Here is a 22,484-nt window from a genome sequence, read left to right on the forward strand (position 1 = left end):
AGATTTTTCGGAGGACCGTGGCGCTCGGGCGCCATCGTCCCGACAACTTTTGCTCAAACTTGCAGGACAGCGTCGTATCGACATTGTACTGCTAATTCCAGGTCCGCAGCTTCATACTGTATTCCTATCTCAGTTTATAAGCGAATCTTTCTCACTTTCTATGCATTCCTAGCTTAATTCTTCTATCAACACTCTTTACAAAAGAGGGTAGCCTTGCTGTCTTAACGCTTGAAACGCATTTAGCATCCAATCTTGCATTGTGTGGGATTGGATCTTGTGGGTTTCAACCCCTCTTTTGAATGTAAAGTCTCTCCCCTAAGTGAAAACCATCAACCCTAGTGAATCTCCCTTCTCTCTCCTTGGAGTTGGAAGAGGGGAGAGCAACTAGGGTTCGATCGCGATTTTCCGCTTTACATTTTGGTGAACCCGACGTGAACATCCTTTCTGATTATTCATAGTTAGATCTGAAAATTGGATTCCTTGATTACATTTCCATGTTTGATCTTTTGCAAAATTTTAGAGGTTAATTGCATAAAAAACCCTAAATTTTCTTTTTAGTAATTGAACTTGCGAAATGTCTAAATGTTAATGCTTGTTTCAGATCTACCCTTCTATTACAAATTATCAATTCATATTTGTGCTTTAATTTTGAAAATTAAGTGGTTAAGTGTCAAAACCCTAATTTTTGAAACCTTCTTGATTCAACCTTTGTCTGACAATTTCACTGATCAAAACACCTCCAAATCAGTTGTAACTTTGGATTCCGCAATAAAATCACAATATCTTTCATCCCTGAAAATTTGGAAAAAAGTTGCGAGGACCGTGTGCACTCCGAGCGCCATTGTCCCCGACATTTTTTCCGAAATTTTGGGAGCTAGATCTTACTGTATTTTCCTGCTAAAATCCAGAATTTTGGCTGATTTTATCAAATCTAACACTTTCAAAATTACAGTCAAAGTTGGTCTAGGGATTGCTTGGATTAACGCTTCTAATCATTCAAAAATCATTGAAATTGAAATTTTGTGTCAAAATTGTGTTCTAAATGTCCTAAATCTGAAAAGTGTGTTTGCATTCATTCGAAATTTCAGTGCTTTATTCAAATTCTTGCAATTTGTGACTTTTGAAATTAAGTGCTTAATTACAACAACTTTAATTTCCGCTTTCAAAATTGAATTTTGCTTGAAATTGAGTCAATTTTCAAATTTCAAAATTTGCATTGCTCTTGACATTCCCTCTAAAATCATAAAATTCAAAATTTCAGTTTCCCTCTCTTTTTCAAAATTCAAATTTTGCATTTTTCGACAATCTTGGTAGGGTTCAATTTCGAGATTGCAACTTTAATTTGGCCTATCTACAGATCGTAAAATCACTCAATTTTTTCAGATTAGCTCTAAAATCATCATAACTTTCATCCCTACAAATTTCAAAAAAAGTTGCTGGGACCGTGTGCACTCCGAAGCGCCACGATCCCTGACATTTTTTCTGAAATTTCGGGAGATTGTCCTGATTGTATTTAACAGCTTAAATCCAGAAGATTGGCTGATTTTACTGAAAATTGCTACCTCTAAAATCAAAATTTTCTCTCCCTCTCTAGTGCATGAGTTTTACAACAATAAGCCCTACTTACACTATTCCCGTTAGACGAAGCCGTAGAATTAAGTCTTTCCGAGGTTTAATTACCGAGGAGATGGAACCTAATTTGAATAGCCTTTTTAACGAGGACATGGGTAATTCCTCTAATCCTCCTAATGATGAAGAAGCTCTCCATGAGGTTTCTGAAGAACAACTTTCGAAATTGGATAACCAATTTGACGATTTTCGACAATGGATGTCTCAAGAATACCCTGATAGTCAAGCTCTTCCTTTAATTGAGGGTCTAAAATGTATGCTTCAAAGTGATAAGAATGGAATTGATATTTTGCGTGGTATTGCAGACATTGTGGATTCGAATGTGATGCCTATGAAGAGTTGTGCTGAAAATTTGGGTTATACACAACCTCCTACTCAAGTCAATCATTCTATTCCTTTGATGACTTCTATTGCTAGCGTACCTACCTTTACATCAAACATAATGGCTACTTCTACACAAGACATTCCTCCTGTGATCACCAGTCATGGGGGCAACCCTTCTTCTTCAATTAACCCTCTTCCTTCATTTAATCCGACTTCTTCATTCATTCCTTCAATGAATGTCCCTATTATATCTCCACAAATGAACATGACGCAAGGGGGCAATTCATTCAATCATTCCATTCCTCCTTGTAGTGTTCCTCCTGTCCAATCATCTCCTATGACTAATTATCATAGAGTCCCACCACCTTACTCTTTACCTTCTTTCAATAACATAACACCTCCATCTCAATCTAACACATCTAATATGAATTCTTCGACTGAAGCAACCATTAACAATCTTGCACAAACTGTCTCTTCTTTACAGCAACAAATTGCCTCTATGAATCAATCTAAGTTTAGTGTGCCCACATTTGATGTTGCGAGCCCACTTTCTCTTGACATTGTTCGAGCTATCCCTCCTAAACATGTTGAAATCCCGCATTTGGAGCTTTATAATGGTAAAGGTGATCCTCTAACACATGTTAAGACTTTTCAAACAATATGTACTGATTTTGCTTATGACCAAAGGTTGCTTGCAAAATTGTTTACTAGAACATTAAGAGACAAAGCCCTACAATGGTATTGCTCGTTGCCTTCCTATTCTATTACTTCTTTCGAACAACTTGCAAATGCTTTCATTCAACAATTTCAAAACAATATAAGTCCTAAAGTTACTTTGATTGATTTAATGCATTGTAAACAAGGTGTTAAGGAAAAAGTGACTGATTTCATTGGTAGATATAAGCATTTGTATGCTCAAATTTCTTTTCCAGTGCCTGACAATGATATTCAAAGAATCTTTATTTCTAATTTACAAAAAGATATTCGAGACAAACTTCTGTTTTCTGAGTTTACTTCTTTCCAACAGTTGTGTGCAACTCTTCACAATTATCAACTGACTGTGAGTCAAATGGAACAATCACATCCTATGGCTCCGAGTGATAAGGGTGATAGCAGTCAACAACCATTTGGGAAGTTTAAACCGAACAGAGATTCCATCAAATTCAATGAAAACATCATCAACAACAATGTGAATGCAGCATCAGGTGTGCCTCCTATTTCTAAATTTTTCAAGAAAGAAAGAAAGTATACTCCTTTGAATGAATCATTGCATAGTATTATGAATAAGTTATTGGAACAAAATGTGCTTACTCTTCCTCCTATAAGGCAAATTGATCCTGCAAAGATTACTTCACCTTATTTTGATAACAAAGCTTTTTGTCAATTTCATCGTCAGCCTGGGCATGATACTGAAAAATGTTTTTCTTTAAAGGGTAAAATTCAAGATTTGATTGATAATAATACTATTTCTTTTTCTAGAGTGAACGATAAAGGCAATACATCTGTAGCTCCTCCTAATCAAAATCTTCAGATTTTCACTGATCCATTACCTTCTCATACCTCTAATGCAATTGAGGCTAATGATTCCTCTCTCTCATCTGATGGTCTTGTGTCTATGACTCCGAATGTGATTAACTTTGTAGAGCAGCAAGAAAACCCTAAAGAACCTTCCATCACATTTGATTCCAGTGAAACCATTAGGGCACCTGATGGTCCTTTATACATAGTTGCAAAAGTCAAGAATACACCTTGCCCTGGAGTGCTTATTGATCCTTCGTGCATGATTAATGTTATTAATGAAGAATTTCTTTTTACTTTGCAATTGAATCAAGTGATTTATGACAAAATAGATGTGATTGTGAAACTATTTGATGCATTTTCTTCTCCTGCAATTGGTTCTATTACATTGCCTATTGAGGTCCATAACAAATCCCTTGATGTGAACTTTGCTATTATTCCTTCATCCGAACAATTTTGTGTGAAGCTTGGCTATCCTTGGCTATCTTCCATGAAAGCTATTGCTTCTCCTATTCATAAGTGTTTGAAATTTCCCCATAATGGTGAAGTTGTTACTGTCAATCATAGTCTCTTTAAACCAGCTGAAAGAACTTCTAGCGTTCCTATTGATTACTTTTGGCCTAAACAATTCCAATCTCTTCCTCCGCGAAGTGATCATCTTTTCAAATCTTATCAAAAGTGGAAAACAGATATGATCCTATCTCTAAGTGAACCTAGAACACCTAAACTTGATATTCCTATCATTCTTGAGAAGGAAGTTCTTCCTTTGAAAGATAAAACTAATGTCTTTCCTCAAGAAGATTCCCAACCCGTTCCCATGGATGTGATTATGTCTATGCCTAATAAACCTTCTAAAAGTAGACCTATACCTCCTCGTCATGATGGACTTGGTCTCCTTCCTAAACCAAAAATTCCTCCTTTATATGGAGCAGTTCCTCCTCCTTCCTTTTATAGAGAGAAGAGACCTTCCTCTTCTCCTATTGTTCAACCTAAGAGACCACAACCTAAACACCCAAGTGCTAAGGATGAGAACATTCCTCCTCCTCAATCTTCTCAACTTCCTACTAAGACTAGATGAAATCGTTCTGCACATGAACGCCGGCGAAAGCGTCGTCTTAGAGCTCAAACTTTGCAATCTCCAAAAACACCTTCAACAAGCATTATTCCATTTTCTCCTCAGCCGACGATTGAGCCGAAATCTCCTAAACATAAGATGCATGATGGTCTTGATCCTGTGCGAGTCAAAAATCCTATTTTTATAAATCTTGATGATGATATAGATGAAAATGCTATTCATGATGAAAATGTTACTCCTCTTGCTTCTGATAGTGAATATGAACTTGTTGATATTGATAACCATTTATCTAATGAATTTTCTAAAGCACTTATCCTAGCTCCTAGACAAGAACAACGTGGCTTGGAACATGAACATAGCCCTTGTTTGGATCTTGTGATAGCTCCATCTGCTGTGTTGAATGTTCCTCCTCTAGCGTGTTCCCTGCCTTCCCGAAACATTGATCAGCAAGATCGGGGGGTAGATGACGTGCTAGACTAGTTACATTAGCATAGCAGATTCTCTCCTCCTCTCTTGTGTTACTTCTTCTATACGTTATTCTCATTCTTCTATTTGTTGTCCTTGATGTTGTCTACTTGAGGACGATGCAAAGCATTGAGATCTCTTTTGGTCTCTCTCATGTTGACTCAAAAGACACATGTGTTCCCTTCTTCTAGGTGACCTTCCTTGATTGGGGAATGAAGAACAATTATGCATACATACATATGATATACATGAATTATCATACAGCATACTGACCCCGAGGAAAGCGAAGTCACCTCGTGCTTTGTGTTTTGTGTCTATTATCCTTGGGCTTATCTCACACTTGGGGGCTAAATCCTTGCGATAACGTGCTCCTTTCCTTTCTCATTTCTTATGTGTATCACTACGTTAAAACAATCACCCCCGTTGAGGCGTGTGCGATCGCTTTAACGTAGGGGGGCATACACCCTGTCTATCCCTTCAGGATACATGAAAATTTCTTGGAGAACTCAGCTTTGCCTTGAAAATTTTTGGTATTTCTCTTGCATGACTCATAGTGAGGGAACCTTACTGCTGACAGTCATGGTTCTCCCTCGTGATCTTCCCTTTTACTTTGTCAATCGAAGTCGTAAGATCCTTAGTCCACTAGGGGCTTGGTGTGTCTTGCCTCCTTGACGTGGTGAAAGTCTTTCAATGTTGTTTCCTTGTACTTTACCGGAAGTATGAGCATACATACTCCCGCTAAAGTGGGGGCTAAATGTAGCGTCCTAAAATTGTGACACTTGCAATTTCGACTGCATTTCGGTCTTCACGATGGCGATGCAACACGGAACCTGAATGGAGACCCCGAAACTTGCTCATGACACCAAAAACTGCATTTTCTTGCACCCTGGCCTGAACCTCCTTTGCACCCTGCTGTCCCGGGAGGTGGGACCAGAGTGCCCAGTGCCCTGGTCCTTCAGGACCAGGGCGCCCAGCGCCTTGGTCCCCCGGGACCATGGTGCCCAGCGCCCTGGTCCCTGGCCCTATTTTGGGCCCGGTCTCCTATGGGACTTCGGGTCTTTTAGTTTGCAAATTGGAAATTATCTTTCCTGGTCGGCCTAAGGTCGGGAAAATCAGTCTATTAACCCTAATTGGCAAGTATATAAACTACATTTTCCTCTCTCATTTGGATAGATGGAAAAAAGGCGAAAGCAAGATTCAAACATTCAAGCATTCAAGCATTCAAGCAATTGATCATTTCAAGTCTCCATTCAAGGCTAAGTGTTGCATTCAAGTCAAGGATTCAACCATTGAAGAGGAGATCACTTACTACATACTACTACAACATACAACATACAACATCTATACCTTCGCACATAAGGATACAAACATCCTTACAACAAGGTATTAGTACTTGTTTTACATTACAGACATTTACATTTACAGCATTGCTCATTTCTTGGTTAATTCCAAAACCGGGGTTTGACCTAAAGGCAAACCCCTAATCCCTAACCCCCCAATCGTCTTCGCTTTTCTGTGTGTAGGTTGCAGGTATGCGGCTGAAATTGAAGATCTGGAATCCTTGTGCAGAGACGAACAGATCCCCCTTCGTTTCACGGATTTTTCGGAGGACCGTGGCGCTCGGGCGCCATCGTCTTGACAACTTTTGCTCAAATTTGCAGGACAGTGTCGTATCGACATTGTACTACTAATTCCAGGTCCGCAGCTTCATACTGTATTCCTATCTCATTTTATAAGCGAATCTTTCTCACTTTCTATGCATTCCTAGCTTAATTCTTCTATCAACACTCTTTACAAAAGAGGGTAGCCTTGCTGTCTTAACCCTTGAAACGCATTTAGCATCCAATCTTGCATTGTGTGGGATTGGATCTTGTGGGTTTCAACCCCTCTTTTGAATGTAAAGTCTCTCCCCTAAGTGAAAACCATCAACCCTAGTGAATCTCCCTTCTCTCTCCTTGGAGTTGGAAGAGGGGAGAGCAACTAGGGTTCGATCGCGATTTTCCGCTTTACACTATTCAAGAGAGTAGTGATTTGAGTAAGTATATCATCTTATTGGCACCCTAGAAGCCTATGAGATTTCAAAATGGAGTAAGAGAATAGAGAAAACAAAGAAGCATCATTTAATGTTTCAAGACTTGATGATCCAGAATGCAGTGGAGATCTAGATGAAGCTAAAGCATGTTTTGTGAGAAGATTGTAGCAAGGCACTGGAAAATACAAAGGTAAGTTACCTCTGAATTGTTTCTCTTGTGGTAGAATAGGACATTACACTTATAATTTCACTTACAAAGAAGACTATAAGAGATCGGATGATGATGAGAAGAATAAGTTTAGAAGAAATAATTTGAACAGAAAGGAGAAGAATGGCTTGTGTTCTATTGAAGAAAATACATCTAAAGATGAAGTTGATGATGACTCAAATGAAGAATCTTTGTTTCTAGCAATTAAGGATAAGGAGAATGCTTTCAAGAAATCGAAAGAAGAGAAATCAATTAAGATTGCATTGCATGCTATGATAGAACCAAATACATGCTTATATATTGTGGATGTTCAAATCATATGATCAGTGATAAAGATAGGTTCATTAATCTCAAGAAATATGATGGAGGATCTGTGAAGTTTGCTGGAGAAGATGGTGTAGCTATTTGAGGTATTAGAAACATTTATATTGATGGTAATCATAAGAATGATGGTATTTGAAGGATAAAGACATATTTTGTGAAGTGTTAGCCAGATGTGTAGAAAAGGGTGTGAAGGTTTGTTTAGTAGCACCAGATTTGTGATTAGAAAGAAAAATAATAGTAAAAGAGTTGCAAAAGGAGTTAGAACAGGTGGAAATGTTTATTACATTAAGGATGGAAATGAGAGTAAATAGTTTTTAGTGTAGAAGGTTGAGATTGTTCCAATAATTCTGGAGAAAACAAGTGATCTGAAAGAAAGAAAAGAGAATGAATCAAATGACGAAGAAGAAGAAGAAGAATATTCAGTGAAAGTTCCTGCCAAGTATGTTCAGAAGCATCATTTAGAGAAACAAATTATTAGAGATAAATCAAAAGGCGTTCAAACAAGAAGGAATATTGTAGAAGCTCAAGATCAAGCTAATTACTGTTTTCTATAAGTAACTAAGTTGAAGACTTATGAGGAAGCAAAAAAAGATGAAATTTGGGTAAAGGCAATGAAAGAAATAAAGCAGATTCAAAATAATAAGACATGGGAACTAGTACCTAGACCAGTGAATAAGAATGTAATAGGAACTAAGTGGGTATAAAAAATAAGTTGAATAAGCAAGGACAAGTGACAAGGAATAGTGCAAGACTGGTATGTAAAGGATATTCTCAACTAGAAGGTATAGAATTTGAAGGAACTTTTTCTCCAGTAGCAAGGATGAAAGCTATTCACATGTTTCTTACATTTTCTGCTTATAAGAACTTTAAAGTTTATTAGGTGGATGTCAACTTGGCATTTTTTAATGTAGATCTAGAAGAAGAAGTTTACATTGAGCAACCCAATGGATTCAAATTAATAAAATATTCAGATATGGTGTGCAGATTGAAGAAGACATTGCATGGACTTAAACAGGCACCTAGAGCTTGGTATGCAAGATTAGACAGGTATTTGCTTCATTAGAATTTCAGGAAAACTACAACAAATAGTAATCTTTATTTCAAAATTGGAGATAAGTTGTTGATTGCTATAGTTTATGTTGATGATATTATATTTGGAGGAAATGCCGATCTATGTAAAGAATTTGCTAAGGAGATGCATAATGAATTTGAGATGTCAATGATTGGTGAGTTGTCTTTCTTCCTTGGGTTGAAAGTTTTTCAATCAGAACATGGATATTTTAAGTTTCTTAGAGCAATTATATGAAGGAAGTGTTGAAGAAGTTTGGTTTTGATTGTTGTGAACTGATTACAACTCCTTTAATTGTTGGATGCAAGTTGAGCAAAGATGACAAGTCTTCAGAAGTTAAATAGAAGAAGTACAGATCGATGATTGGTGGATTATTGTATTTGACTGTATCCAGACCATATATCATGTAGGTTATTTGTCTAATAGCTAGATTTCAGGTGAATCCAAAGGTGACACATGAGAAAGTTGTAGAGATAATTATTTAGATACTTGAAAGGTATTGTGGACTTTGGACTTTGGTACAAAAAGGGTGGAGATTTTATGTTGAAAGCCTATACTGATGCAGATTGTGCTAGAAGTGTTGATGACTGAAAGAGTACTAGTGGTGATGCATTCCTTTTGGGGGACAAATTGGTTTCTTGGTTCAATTTGAAACAAGACTTAGTTTCCCTATCTTCTGTTGAAGCATAGTATATTGCAGCGACATCTTGTTGTACTAGGGCGATGTGGATGAAACCGAGTCTTAAGGATATCAAGGTAACATATGACGAAGTAATTCCTATTTTGTGTGACAATACAAGTGCAATAAATATTTTGAAGAATGTCAACTGTAATGCATTCAAGAACAAAGCATATTTTCTTATATATCATTAATTAAGGAAGAGTTCCTAAGAAGGAAGGTAGATTGGAATACATTTGTACGAAAGAGAAGGTTGCAAATATTTTCACTAAGGCATTGGAGAAGGATACATTTGAGTTTCTTCAAGAGAAGCTTGGATTTAATTCCCCTCCTTCTAGCTAGATGCATTATGGAAATGCATCTTTCCAAGGGGAGTTTTGATGTATATTTCTTTTTCCCGGATTGACATTGTGGGTTCTCTTAGGGGGAGTAGTGGTGCATGCAATGTTGCTATGACCTTTGTTCTTGATGTAAAATGGGGAGAGATTGAAAAAGTTTGATCTTTTGGGGAGAGATTGTGTTAGTCCTAGCAAAGGAGCAGTGATTGTGAAGTTTGAAGCTTGAGATTAGGAGAGATAGTGCAAAAATGTGATGTATATTTTTGGAGAGATATTGAGCAGTATTATTCTTCTTTGAGGTGCAAGTGACATAAAGTGTTGCCATCAATAACAAAGGGGGATATTATTGGAAGAATGCATTGATGTGTTGTTGTGGTTGTCATTGATGTCAAACTTGTTGTTCCAGATTGATCTGGAATGTTTGTGGTGTGGTTATCTTGTCATGTTATTGATGTTGCAGTTGTTCTATTTATTGTTCTAGAAGTATTTGGGTCCAAAATCTGTTGCTAATGTCGAGTGTTGTTGGTATCTTCATTTGATACGGTTTCAGTATCTTGGATATGATGGTTCTGTGGTTCGAAAACATCTTTGTATTCTCTAGGTGTTTTGGCATTGATCATTGTTGGTTGTGAGATTCTATGTTATACATATTCTTTGGTTCAGATATAATTTGTGGAAGTGTGTTTGATATGTTATGGGTCTCACAGTAGTGTGTGAAGATCCGAATATGAGTTATTTGCATTGGAGATTATGTTTTGACCATTAATTACTTGTATGGATGCGTAGCATGTGGGATATGTTGTTGGTTATGTTTCAATGATTGTGGATCAATGAATTGATCTTTGGGAGATGTGTTTTTGTCCTCTCTTTCTCCTAGAGTGGATCGGTGTGTGTATTTTTCATTCAAAAAGTATATTTTTATTTAGGCTGACTTGGTTTAAGTTTTGATGATCTATCTTGTATATAAGGATGTATGTGATTGAGTTAAGTGTGTGATGAGGCATGCAATGTAGATGTATGATGCAAAGATAGCTAGTGAGGCTCGGTGAAGATAAAAAGAAGGGTTGTGTTTGAATGATATGCGAGCTATGCTGACATTGTGATAGATATTTGAGACAGAGCGTTGAGGTCAAAGTTGTGTGTTGATGTTGGTCACTTGATGCAAAGTTCAAGGACAACTTCATGATCAAGAGATCCTTCTTTTCATATCATTTTTTGTATCTTGTCCTGAGTGTAGTTAGCTTCAGGTTTTGCAAGTCCTTTTTGTATCTTACCCCATGAGAAATTAGCCTTGGTGTGCAAGTATAGAGCAGTGAGCTTTTTTCTTTGTGATCTGATAGACATAGTGGATATATTTTGTGGGCAGGTACTCACTGTGGTTTTTCCCTGTTTGGGTTTTCTATGTATAAATCTTGGTGTTCATGTGTTTGATGTGTGTTGTTGATTAATTGTTTATGTGTTGCATTAATTATCATTTGGATTGATTCACCCCCCTCTCAGTCCTCCATTGGGTTCAACAATTGGTATCAGAGCAAGACTCCTCTTGAGTAAGCTTAATCGCTTGAGGTAGTTCTAATATGGTGTAGGATGTGCATTGCAAAGTTCCTATCTTTGATAGTACAAATTTTTTGTAGTGGAAAGAGAGAATGGAGTCACATTTGGAGAAATTGCAGAATGGAATTTGGAAAATCATTTAGACCCGATACACACCTCTGCAGGGTGGTGGTTAGACTTTAGATAAGATAAAGTTAAAGGAGGCTAATGCAAAGGCTGGAGCGATAATTCTCAACTGTATAAGTGATTTTGTGTTTGGAAGGGTAAAAGGTTTGAAGGAAGATAAATTTGTGTGGAACAAGCTGTGTTTGGCATATTAAGGAGATCCGAAGACAAACTAGGCTAGGTTGATGAATTTGAAGTAGAATTATGAGTATTTGTGAATGCTAGAAGATGAGAGCATTGAGGACTATATTCATAGAGTGACTGATCTTGCTGATGGCATTAGTGTTGCTAGTGGAAATTTAGAGCAATGTGATGTTGTGCATAAGATTTTGTTGACTTTGCCTAAATCCTACAAGCCACAAAGATGTGCTATTTAAGAGAGTATTAATTTGAGTAAGTATACCATCGATCAACTTATTGACACCCTAACAACCTATGAGATTTCAGAAATGGATCAAGAGAAGAGAGAATAGAAGGAAGCGACATTTAATGTTTAAGGACTTGATGATCTAGAATGCAGTGGAGATCTAGATGAAGTTGAAGCAAATTTTGTGAGAATATTATAGTGAGGCACCAAAAAATAAAAAGGTAACTTACCTCTAAAATGCTTTTCTTATGGTATAATTGGACATTACACTTCTAATTGTACTTACATAATATACTATAAGAGACTAGATGATGATGAGAAGAATAATAAGTTTAGAAGACGCAATTTGAACATAAAAGAGAAGAAGAGCTAATGTTCTATTAAAGAACATACATCTGAAGAAGAAATTAATGATGACTCAAATGAAGAATCTTTGTTTCTAGCAATTGATCATAAGGAGAATTCTTTCAAGAAATTAGAAGAAGAGAAATCAGTTAAGACTACATTGCATGCTAAGATAGAACTGAATACATGGCTTATAGACTTTAAACGTTCAAATCATATGACCGATGATAAAGACAGGTTCATTAATCTTAAAAAATATGATGGAGGATCTGTGAAGTTTGTTGAAGAAGATGGTGTAGCTATTCGAGGTATTGGGAGTTTTTTTGTTGATGGTAAGCATAAGATTGATGATGTTTATTATGTTTAAGGATTAAGACATAGTTTGTTAAGTGTTAGTTGAATGTGTAGAAAAGGGTATGAAGATTTGTTTAGTAGCATCAGATGTGTGATCAGAAAGGAGAAGGTTGGTAAAAGAGTTGCAAACGAGTTAGGATAGGTGGAAATGTTTACTACATTAAGGATGAAAAGGAGAGTAAATGTTTTATAGAACATAAGGTTGAGATTGTTCCAGTAGTTCTAGAGAAAACAAGTGATTCAAAAGAAAGCAAAGAGAAGGAATCAAATGAAGAAGAAGAAGGGGAAGATTCAATGAAAATTCCAAGTATGTTCAGAAGCATCATTAAGAGAATTAGATTATTGGAGATAAATCAAAAGGCGTTCAAATAAGAAGGAAGATTGCAGAAGCTCAAGCTCAAGCTAATTATTGTTTTCTATAAGTAATTAAGTTGAAGACTTATGAGGAAGCAAGAAAAGATGAAATTTGGGTAAAGGTAATGGAAGAAAAACTAAATTAGATACAAAAGAATAAGACTTGGGAACTAGTACCTATACTAGTGGATAAGAAAGTAATAGGAACTAAGTGGGTATTCAAAAATAAGTTGAATGAGTAAGGACAAGTGACAAGGAATAAAGCAAGACTGGTATGTAAAGAATATTCTCAACTAGAAGGTATAGAATTTGAAGGAATGTTTGCTCCAGTAGCAAGTATGAAAGCTATTCGCATGTTTCTTGCATTTTCTACTTATAAGAACTTTAAAGTTTATCGGATGGATGTCAAATCAACATATTTGAATGGAGATCTAGAAGAAGAAGAAGAAGTTTACATTGAGCAATCAGATGGATTCATATTGATAGAAGATCCGAACATGGTGTGCAGACTGAAGAAGGCACTGCATGGACTCAAATAGGCACCTAGAGCCTTTTATGCAAGATTAGACAGGTATTTTCTTCAATTGAATTTTAGGAAAGGTACAATAGATAGTAATCTTTATTTCAAAATTGATGGAGATAAGTTGTTGATTGTTATAGTTTATGTTGATGATATTATATTTGGAGGATATGATGATCTATGTAAAGAGTTTGCTAAGGAGATGCATAATGAATTTGAGATGCCAATGATTGGTGAGTTGTCTTTCTTTCTTGGGTTGAAAGTTATTCAATTGGAAGATGAAATTTTTATTTCTTAGAGAAAATATGTGAAGGAAATGTTGAAGAAGTTTGGTTTTGATGATTGCACACCGGTTACAACTCCTTTAACTGTTGAATGCAAGTTGAGCAAAGATGACGAGTCTTCAAAAGTTGAATAGAAGAAGTACATATTGATGATTGGTGGATTGTTGTATTTGACTATATCCAGACCATATATCATGTAGGTTGTCTATCTGGTAGCTAGATTTCAGGTGAATCCGAAGGCGACACATGAGGAAGTTGTAAAAAGAATTTTTAGATACTTGAAAGGTATTGTGGACTTTGGACTTTGGTACAAAAAATGTGGAGATTTTATGTTGAAATCCTATATTGATGCAGATTGTGCTAGAAGTGTTGATGATTGAAAGAGTAATAGTGGCGATGCATTCCTTTGGGGGGCAGATTGGTTTCTTGGTTCAGTTTGAAATAAGACAAGTAGTTTCCCTATCTACTATTGAAGCAAAGTATATTGCAGCAACATCTTGTTGTACTCAGGTGATGTGGATGAAATAGAGTCTTTAAAATATGATGAATAAATTCCTATTTTGTGTGAAAATACAAGTGCAATAAACATTTCAAAGAATACTGTAATGCATTCAAGAACAAGTCACATTTCTATCAGATATCATTACTCATGGGAGAAAGTTGTTGAGAAGGAAGTTAGATCGGAATACATTTCTACAAAAGAAAAGGTTGCAGATATTTTCACTAAGGCATTAGTGAAGGATACATTTGAGTTTCTTTAGGAGAAGCTTGGGGTTACTGCCCTTCCTTCTTCTAGCAAGGTGCATTATGGAAATGCATCTTTCTAGGGGGAGTTTTCATGTCTATTTCTTTTTCCTAGATTGATGGTGTGGCTTCTCTTAGGGGATCAGTGGTGTGTGTAGTGTTGCTATGAATTTTGTCCTTGATGGCAAAGGGGGAGAGATTGAGAAGGTTTTATCTTTTGGGGAGAGATTGTGTTAGTTCTAGCAAAGGAGCAGTGATTGAGAAGTTTGAAGATTGAGATTGGGAGAGATAGTGTAGAATTGTGATGTATATTTTTGGAGAGATATTGAGTAGTCTTATTCCTCTTTGAGGTGCAAGTGACATCAAGTGCTTACATCAATGACAAAGGGGAAGATTGTTGGAAATATGCATTGATGTGTTGTTGTGGTTGTCATTGATGTCAAAATCGTTGTTCCAGATTGATCTGGAATGTCTGTGGTGTGGAGTTATCTTGTTTTGTTGTTAATGTTGTAGCTGTTCTATTTGTTGTTCCGAAAGTGTTTGGGTCCAGAATCTATTTCTAATTTTGAGTGTTGTTGTTATCTTCATTTGATATAGTTTCAGCATCATAGATATGATGGTTCTATGGTCCGAAAACATCTTTGTGTTCTTTGGGTGTTGTGGCATCGATCGTTGTTTGTTGTGAGATTATATGTTAGACCTATTCTTTGGTTTAGATATGATTTGTGGAAGTGTGTTTGATATGTTATGGGTCTCACCGTAGCGTGTGGAGATCCAGATTTGAGTTATTTACATTGAAGAGTATGTTTTGACCATTAATTGCTTATACATATGCGTAGCATGTGGGATATGTTGTTGGTTATGTTTCACTGATTATAGATCAGTGAATTGATCTTTGGGAGATGTGTTTTGGTCCTCTCTTTCTCTTGGAGTGAATCATTGTGTGTATTTTTTATTCGAAAAGTGTATTTTGATTTAGGCTGACTTGGTTTGAGTTTTGATGATCTATCGTGTATATAAGGATGTATGCAATTGAGTTAAGTGTGTGATGAGGCATGGAGTGTAGATGTATTATGTGAAGATAGTTAGTGAGGCTCGGTGAAGAGCAAAATAAGAGCTGTGTTCAAATGATATGTATGATGTGCTGAGACTGTGATAGAGATTTGAGACAGAGTTATGTGTTGATGTTGGTCGCTTGATGCATAGTTCAGTGACAACTTCATGATCAAGAGATCCTTCTTTTCATATCATTTTTTATATCTTTCCCTGAGTGCAGTTAGCTTTAGGTTTTACAAGTCCTCTTTGTATCTTTCCTTGTGAGCCGTTAGCCTTGGTGTGCAAGTCTGGAGAAGTGAGCTCTTTTCTTTGTAATCTGATATACATAGTGGATATATTTTATGGGCAGGTGCTCACTGTGGTTTTTCCACGTATAAATCTTGGTGTTCATGTTTTGGATGTGTGTTGTTGATAAAGTGTTTATGTGTTGCATTAATTCTTTGTTTGGACTAATTCACCCCTCCTCTCAGTTCTGCCTTGGGTTCAACAATTTCCCTTCCAATCTTAGTAATCTTGTAATTTTAACTTGACCTTCTGCATCTTCATCTATTTTTCTCTTTTCTTGATTGGTTTTCCTACTAGTCCTCTTCCTATTGTCACAATCTTGTTCCACCTTTGTTGACTTCTTGAGAGATATGCCCAATTTCTCCAAGCATTTGTCTTTCTTCTTATTACCTCCATCCTCTTTCTGCGTATCTACTGCTCCATCTTCTTTCTATGTATTTGTTGTTGCATCCTCTAAATATCCTACTAGATTATCTTGACCATCTTCTCTAATAATCTCTTCTTCTGCAATGAACTCATTACCTTTAAAGGTTCCTTCCAACTCCTGAAAAGTTGAGGCTTTAAATAAATCTCTAGCTATTTTGAGGGCTGATTTGTTCATGTTTATATGTTGACACTCAACTCCAACCATCAAATCCACCACTTGTTTCTCAATCTCTTCCTTCATGATAAACTCTTCAAATGGTTCTTCTACAATCCCTTTTCCATTTCTTACCCTACTAGTCACCCTACGAGGAGTACTGTAAGCCTCATCCTTTCCTATATTCTCAAATTGACTCTTTCCTTCTAATTTGTCCTTGGTTGAAGAAGGAACTTTTAGGCTTCCTCTATCCTTACAGGGACTCTTTCTGCCCTCCCCTTTTTTTTCCTATTCCCGAATAGCTTCATCCTTGTTGCCTCCATCATTGTCACCTAAATTTTTATGTAAACTTGCAAAAAAAGGATTTTGCATTTTTTTCCCATTTTGGTGTGACCCTTGTTATTACCTTTTGGCTTTGCATTTATTTTATTGTTGATGTTTGTTTCTTGCTCCAATATTTTTTCCCTACTCCCTTCCATCTTGGTCCCTCAATTTTCTAAGTCTACCTTCTATTTCCAAACCCCTTAAGTTCTAGCTCTTCCCAACAACCACTGTCTAAATCCCTCATCACAAAGACTTTGACACTAGCCATCTCTGCTCCTTGGCTCCAATTTGTTGTCTGATTTGATGAATGTTCCTAACTAATCCCCAATTATCCTCATAATCTCTTCACTCTAGTATTCTATTGGAAGATTATTGAGGCTTACCCACATTGAAATTTGGTTCACAGTCTTTCACAAATAAACCCACATCTTCCATCATCAGAGGCCCCCAATTCATAGTATCTATTTTTGATCTTTAGAGTTGCATTTTACCATAACTAATCCATTAGCAACAAAGCTTACCTTGATACCATTACTCCAATTTTCTTCCCATCATTCTTGAATTTCTCTATGCGAAGCCCCATCTCCAACCTGTTTTACATAAAAAGTGGGCTCTCCATAAGTCTTTGTCAGTTCAGTTCAATGTTCTTGGATGAGATGATAATAACTTTACTCCAAGGCATCTAGAAAGGTGCAAACTCAACCTTCCCCTTCCTAATCATTTACACTATCCAAACCCTCCAATACCAATTCGACTTGTTCTTCCATTGTTGCCGTGTCTTGATGGGGAATCTCGATTTCCATTGAGGCCCATTTGCATTCCTCTATCTCGAGAGGAATTTTGTTGGCTCTAGACAAAAAGGGCGGCATTCAATTATTACCTAGCCAAGCCCCCTCTCTGTGCTTCCAAATGCCTTGCTGGTTCTCTATTCTAAGTGGCCATTTTGATCTTGTGCGCCCTCACCTCACCATTTTCTAGTTGGAACTCTCCTTTTTGCCAAAGAATGACCCAACACACCACTCTTGTAGTAATACACAACAAAAACTTTCCTCACAACTTGCACCAAAAGGCTTCCCCCCTCCTCCAATGTTCATGCCACACTCCCGTGGGTGTTTTGCAAGCAAAATTGCCCCTTATCGCTCCTTTGAAATGCAAAGTAGTAGGAGAAATCATGTAGCTAGGGCAAAAGCCCTAGCTCACACAATAGTTGCAATCTCTCTCCCATCATGTTCTTTTTAATCTCCAATTCTTACTATAACACACATATATACTTATAAGTTAATTTTTTTATTTATCTTAGAGTATAAATAATACTTAATTGTATAGAAATAATATAACTTATTCTATATATTATACATATATTTTATTAAAAATTTCAATCATATATCTTATATGTTTAAATTCCTATTTCTATTAGCATATATATCTTAACTTTAATTTATATAAAATACCATAATTTTTATACGTCTTGATATATCTAAATGTACTTTATATATATTTAAATTAAGATATATATGTTAGTAGATAATTCTAGTTGAAAAAATTGTAATTCAAGAATCCACCTAGATATTAAATTGATTTGTAATATAAAATGAAACACAACTATAGAATGATCCAACCAGAACTTAAGTTGGTTTTGTGTTGATGACATGTAAAATGATTCAATGAACCAACCATATTAAATGTAAATTTTTTATTGGAGGTTTCTTTAAAAAAGGGGAATCTAACATGCATACATTGGACCGCGATTGGGATTAAATGGGGCCCAATATTTTCCATTGGGTAGTTAATGGCCTCTCTCAGATGGAAAAGTAAAAGGAGATCCCAATGGTTGGTATATTTATAATTTTAAAAAGAATAATTATTGAATAATTCATGATTAAGACATAGTATAATGGTAAATAAGGCGAAGGCTTATCCATTAATGATCCTTCTTGGGACTTGCAATTACCGGGAGTGGCCGGTCGGCCGGTCAAACACTTTCATTAATCCAACTAAGAAAAGCAGTTTTTCAATATTTTTAAACGAAACCATGGGTACAGGACACCATGATAAACCGATGCAGAAAGATAACGTGGTGAGCAGTCTAAATTTTCATAGTTTTGAGTCTCTGTTCTTCTCACGAAATTTCTCTGTCCCGATTTCCGGACTTGGAGTGGTTTGCTGATTCGTAGCCAATTCCAATTATATACTAAATGCATATATACATTGTTGATGTGGTTGTTATACATACGTTTGATCTGTACAGGGCTGGATTGTGAATTGGATTACCAGGCAATGCAGGGAAGATCTTTTTAACGTTTTTCGTGCAATTTAAGGAGTTGGGCAGCCCTTTTTGTAAAACTGCAGGAATCATATAGCTCCACAGGAGTTCTAATTGCCACAACCTGTTAAATTTTACAATCTCTATTTGTAGATCTTAGCATTTCTTCTAATTTTGGATTTTATAAGCATCATGTTGGCCTACAAATCATCTGTTTCGGAAGAATTTCGTAGTACTTGAATTTTAAAGAAAAGCTGCGTACAGATTTTTCATTCATATTTCAACAATTATTCTCAGATTCTGTTATCACTCTCCTTATTTGGGGAGGACATCATGGTGGCTATAAATCTGGGTGTGTGCCATTATGTATTGGATCACATATATGGGACATTCATGCACAGATTGAGATTGGCTCCCCCCTTTTTTTCAGCCGGATGGGGAGGGCCCAAACTGGAGCTTTTGGAGAAGATGACAAAACAGTTGCTTTCTCAGGGCTTGGCAGAAGTTGCTGCTCAGCGCTGGCCTCCAAGAATTATTCAGCCTATGTGGAAGACTGTGTGGGAGTCTCGGACTGCTCGTTTGCAGGAAGGGATTTTCAAGACACCATGTGACGAGGAATTGCTTAATGCTCTGCCTATTGAGAGTCACACTGCTCGAGTTGTTTTGCTTACTCCCAAACATGTACCTACGCACAAGATGGCATGCGTTATTCACCTTGCAGGTAATTGATTATACCATGTATTTGAATTTAGATGCCATTTATGTTCGCTTTTACTTAGTAAATTTTGGGTGAGGTTATAATTCATTTATAATGCTGTGTGTATATGCTTGGATAATATTCCCATGTTCTCTTTACACCTACCTCGCTACATGTCTTCAGGAGTTATGGGCTGCATTATCGCCTTGGAGCAATTTGAACCGAGGTCATGTACTTACCAATTCCCCAATTACCGTATCGCAGCAGCTCCTTGGACCCATTAGTCCATTTCTGTGAATCTGAATTACAATTCTTAATTTAGTAATCAAGTTCTCTGCTCAATTAACTTTTGGAATGTTCTAGTTTCTTTTTTTCTGGTTTTCATATTTATATATAAATAAAATGAAAGCAAAGTAAATACAAAGTCATCCAGCACGGTTACTATCATGTTTCAAATTGGCCGGTCCTTTGGTAGCTCTTCCTAACAATGAGAGCTATAGAAATTTGATCTCTAAATCACTAGTCAAGAAGTTATGTTTGAAGACATATAAGTATAACCTCCCATATCCTTCAGGATAGATTTGTAACGACGTAATATGCACTTCAACCTGATAGTTTTTAGTTTCATTGTTAGTTGTACAGAAAGTCTTTGACAAGATCCCATATTCCATAGACATACTTCAAAGTATAGGTTGTTTATAGATGGAGATCTTTCTTGATCAATACATATAAAGGAACGTAGAATACTACAATGGCATAAGCTACATAAACAAAGGTTCTAGTCAGTTCTAGGAAGAATTTTGCAATTCCTATGTTTAGGCTGAAAGAGAAGGGGAGAAGCTGAGTCAATTATTCAATCCCCCACTGCTAAATAAAGGAAGCAGGATGATGAGATCCAACTTGCCTTAGACATTGAGTTGTACAGAATTTAAGTTTTGGAGTGGATAGAGATTAAGCAAATGTGACACCATGTGGTTTGTTGATTGTGACTATTCTAAAGACTAACAATTTGTGCCGCACGTGTATGCATTTTAATTCCACAAAGAAAATCATCATCACGGATTGCTATTCTCCATCACGATCTCTTGGTTAAGTCCAAAAGTACCAATATTTCACTTTGCCGGATTGAAGGCTAGGTTATCATCATGTCAAGATCAGAGAACAAGATACTAGAAAGATAACATTTAAAAGCAAGCATGGTGGTAGGCCATTCTGTTTGTGTCACATGATACATCAATGCCATGCATAACCCTAATTAGTAATTAATGAATTCATTGGTTTATTTATTTACCCTTTTTCATAGTGCATGCATTGTAGTGCTTGTGTCATTTGGAGCAAGCATTTCAAACCCTGTGCTAAAAGTGGCTAGATGAGAATATAAATTACAAAGATGTGCACCAACCATTGGTGTATCTACAGTCATAGCTGGTGGTGAAGACTTGAAGATTTATCCCACTAAGGTTTGTGCTATTGAGACATTCTGAAGATTGATAGAGGTATAGAGCTTAGTTGGTGGTGTACACTTGAAGATTGATCCTGCCAAGGTTTTTGCTATTGAGTCTTTCTGAAGATTGACAGAAGTGTAGAGCTCAGTTGGTGATGAAGGCTTGAAGATTGATCCTGAAAGATTTGTGTAGTTGAGAATTTCCAAAGATTCATAGAAGCGTAGAGGTTCAAGGTAATGCGGAATTACCTTGGCAAACTCATTTTGAAATATCCTACCTTGTGGGCCTTTTGAATGTCTTGTCGAAGGGTGGAGGTAAGTTTTCACTTAGACAAACTCTAGGAAATGATATTGCAGATATTAAACTAGGAATCTTGTGGATAGCCAACTTTGAGCCTGCCTAATCTTCGTTTTCATCGAGGATTGAGGCATATGCTTTAAGGGTATGTGCTGGCAGTGATTTTGATGTAGTTATTTTGTTCTTCAGCATTTCACTTAGAGACCTTTATGGGAGGGCAAACTATTGAGCTTATGCTAAAGAGCTATGTGCCAGGGTGCAAGTACTTAAATATTGGTGCCACTATCTGCAACAATTTAATCTGGTGATACAAGTAAACAATACAATGATAGCCATGTCATTCCCTATGAAGATAACAGTCGCGATTAGTTTCACAGTTGGCAATTTTTCTTTGACAAGAGTTGGATGAGTAATGTTTTGATGATAGTGACTTTGGCTACTTCTATCCAAGAGCACAAGAGGATGGATCTTTTGTGCCACTCCAAGAGGAGCGTGCTTATTTACTGGTCACCAAAGACCTTTCATTCAGAAAACAAGTTTTGCATATTGGCTAGCAAAGTAAGGATGCAAGAGGATCGTTTGGCTAAGAATGGTGACAAGACTTTGACATGGGCAACTGGCAAAAAGATTAAGTTACCTTTGGTGATTGATTATTGACCGAACGTAGGAAGTGATGCACATGGTAAATTATGAAGATGAAGCTGTCCAAATATGACAGAAGTGGACAACATTTTTCCTAGACAATTTGACATATGCAAGATGTTAATTGTAATGCAAGATCTGACTTTGTGGTTATTGAAAATTGATGTTATCAAGTTAGGGAAATGTTGGGTTCTTAAGTATAGTGAAGTGAGGTTCCTCTCCTTATCTGTAAAGAGGTTCCTGATTTTCAAGAGTAGCTCAGTGAGTAACACACTCCTGTCAGTAGCTGAGCTGCAAAGGTTATTGTGGTAGATAGGCAACATATTGATGAAAGTTGATTGGAGACATACTGGTTTGAGAAACACTTTAACCAGTTCAGTTTTTAATCAGGGGCAAATAGTTGTTAAGGGGCAGCCCTAGTCCTTTAAGAATCAACACTTTGTCAAATTTAAGTTTGAAAGCTGTTTAAGCTCCTCCAAGTGCAATTTTGCGAAATGTCAGGAGGGTTAAGGTTTGGTGAAGGGATACGTGGAAACAAATTGTTGAA

At 36.6% G+C, this 22,484-nt stretch overlaps 1 protein-coding gene across 1 annotated transcript in view; it reads left to right on the forward strand.

Moving 5' to 3' along the window:
• Positions 1-18,532: 18,532 nt before the first annotated feature.
• The window catches only part of LOC131079500 (uncharacterized), a 40,258-nt gene continuing 36,306 nt past the window's right edge, over positions 18,533-22,484 (forward strand). The window contains exons 1-2 of the mRNA XM_058017458.2: positions 18,533-18,670; positions 18,842-19,577. Coding sequence (XP_057873441.1) covers positions 19,190-19,577 — 388 coding nt within the window. The 5' untranslated portion in view covers positions 18,533-18,670; positions 18,842-19,189. The remainder of the gene's footprint in view (positions 18,671-18,841; positions 19,578-22,484) is intronic.

This window comes from Cryptomeria japonica, chromosome 4, assembly GCF_030272615.1.
Source record: "Cryptomeria japonica chromosome 4, Sugi_1.0, whole genome shotgun sequence".
Classification (NCBI taxonomy): domain Eukaryota; kingdom Viridiplantae; phylum Streptophyta; class Pinopsida; order Cupressales; family Cupressaceae; genus Cryptomeria; species Cryptomeria japonica.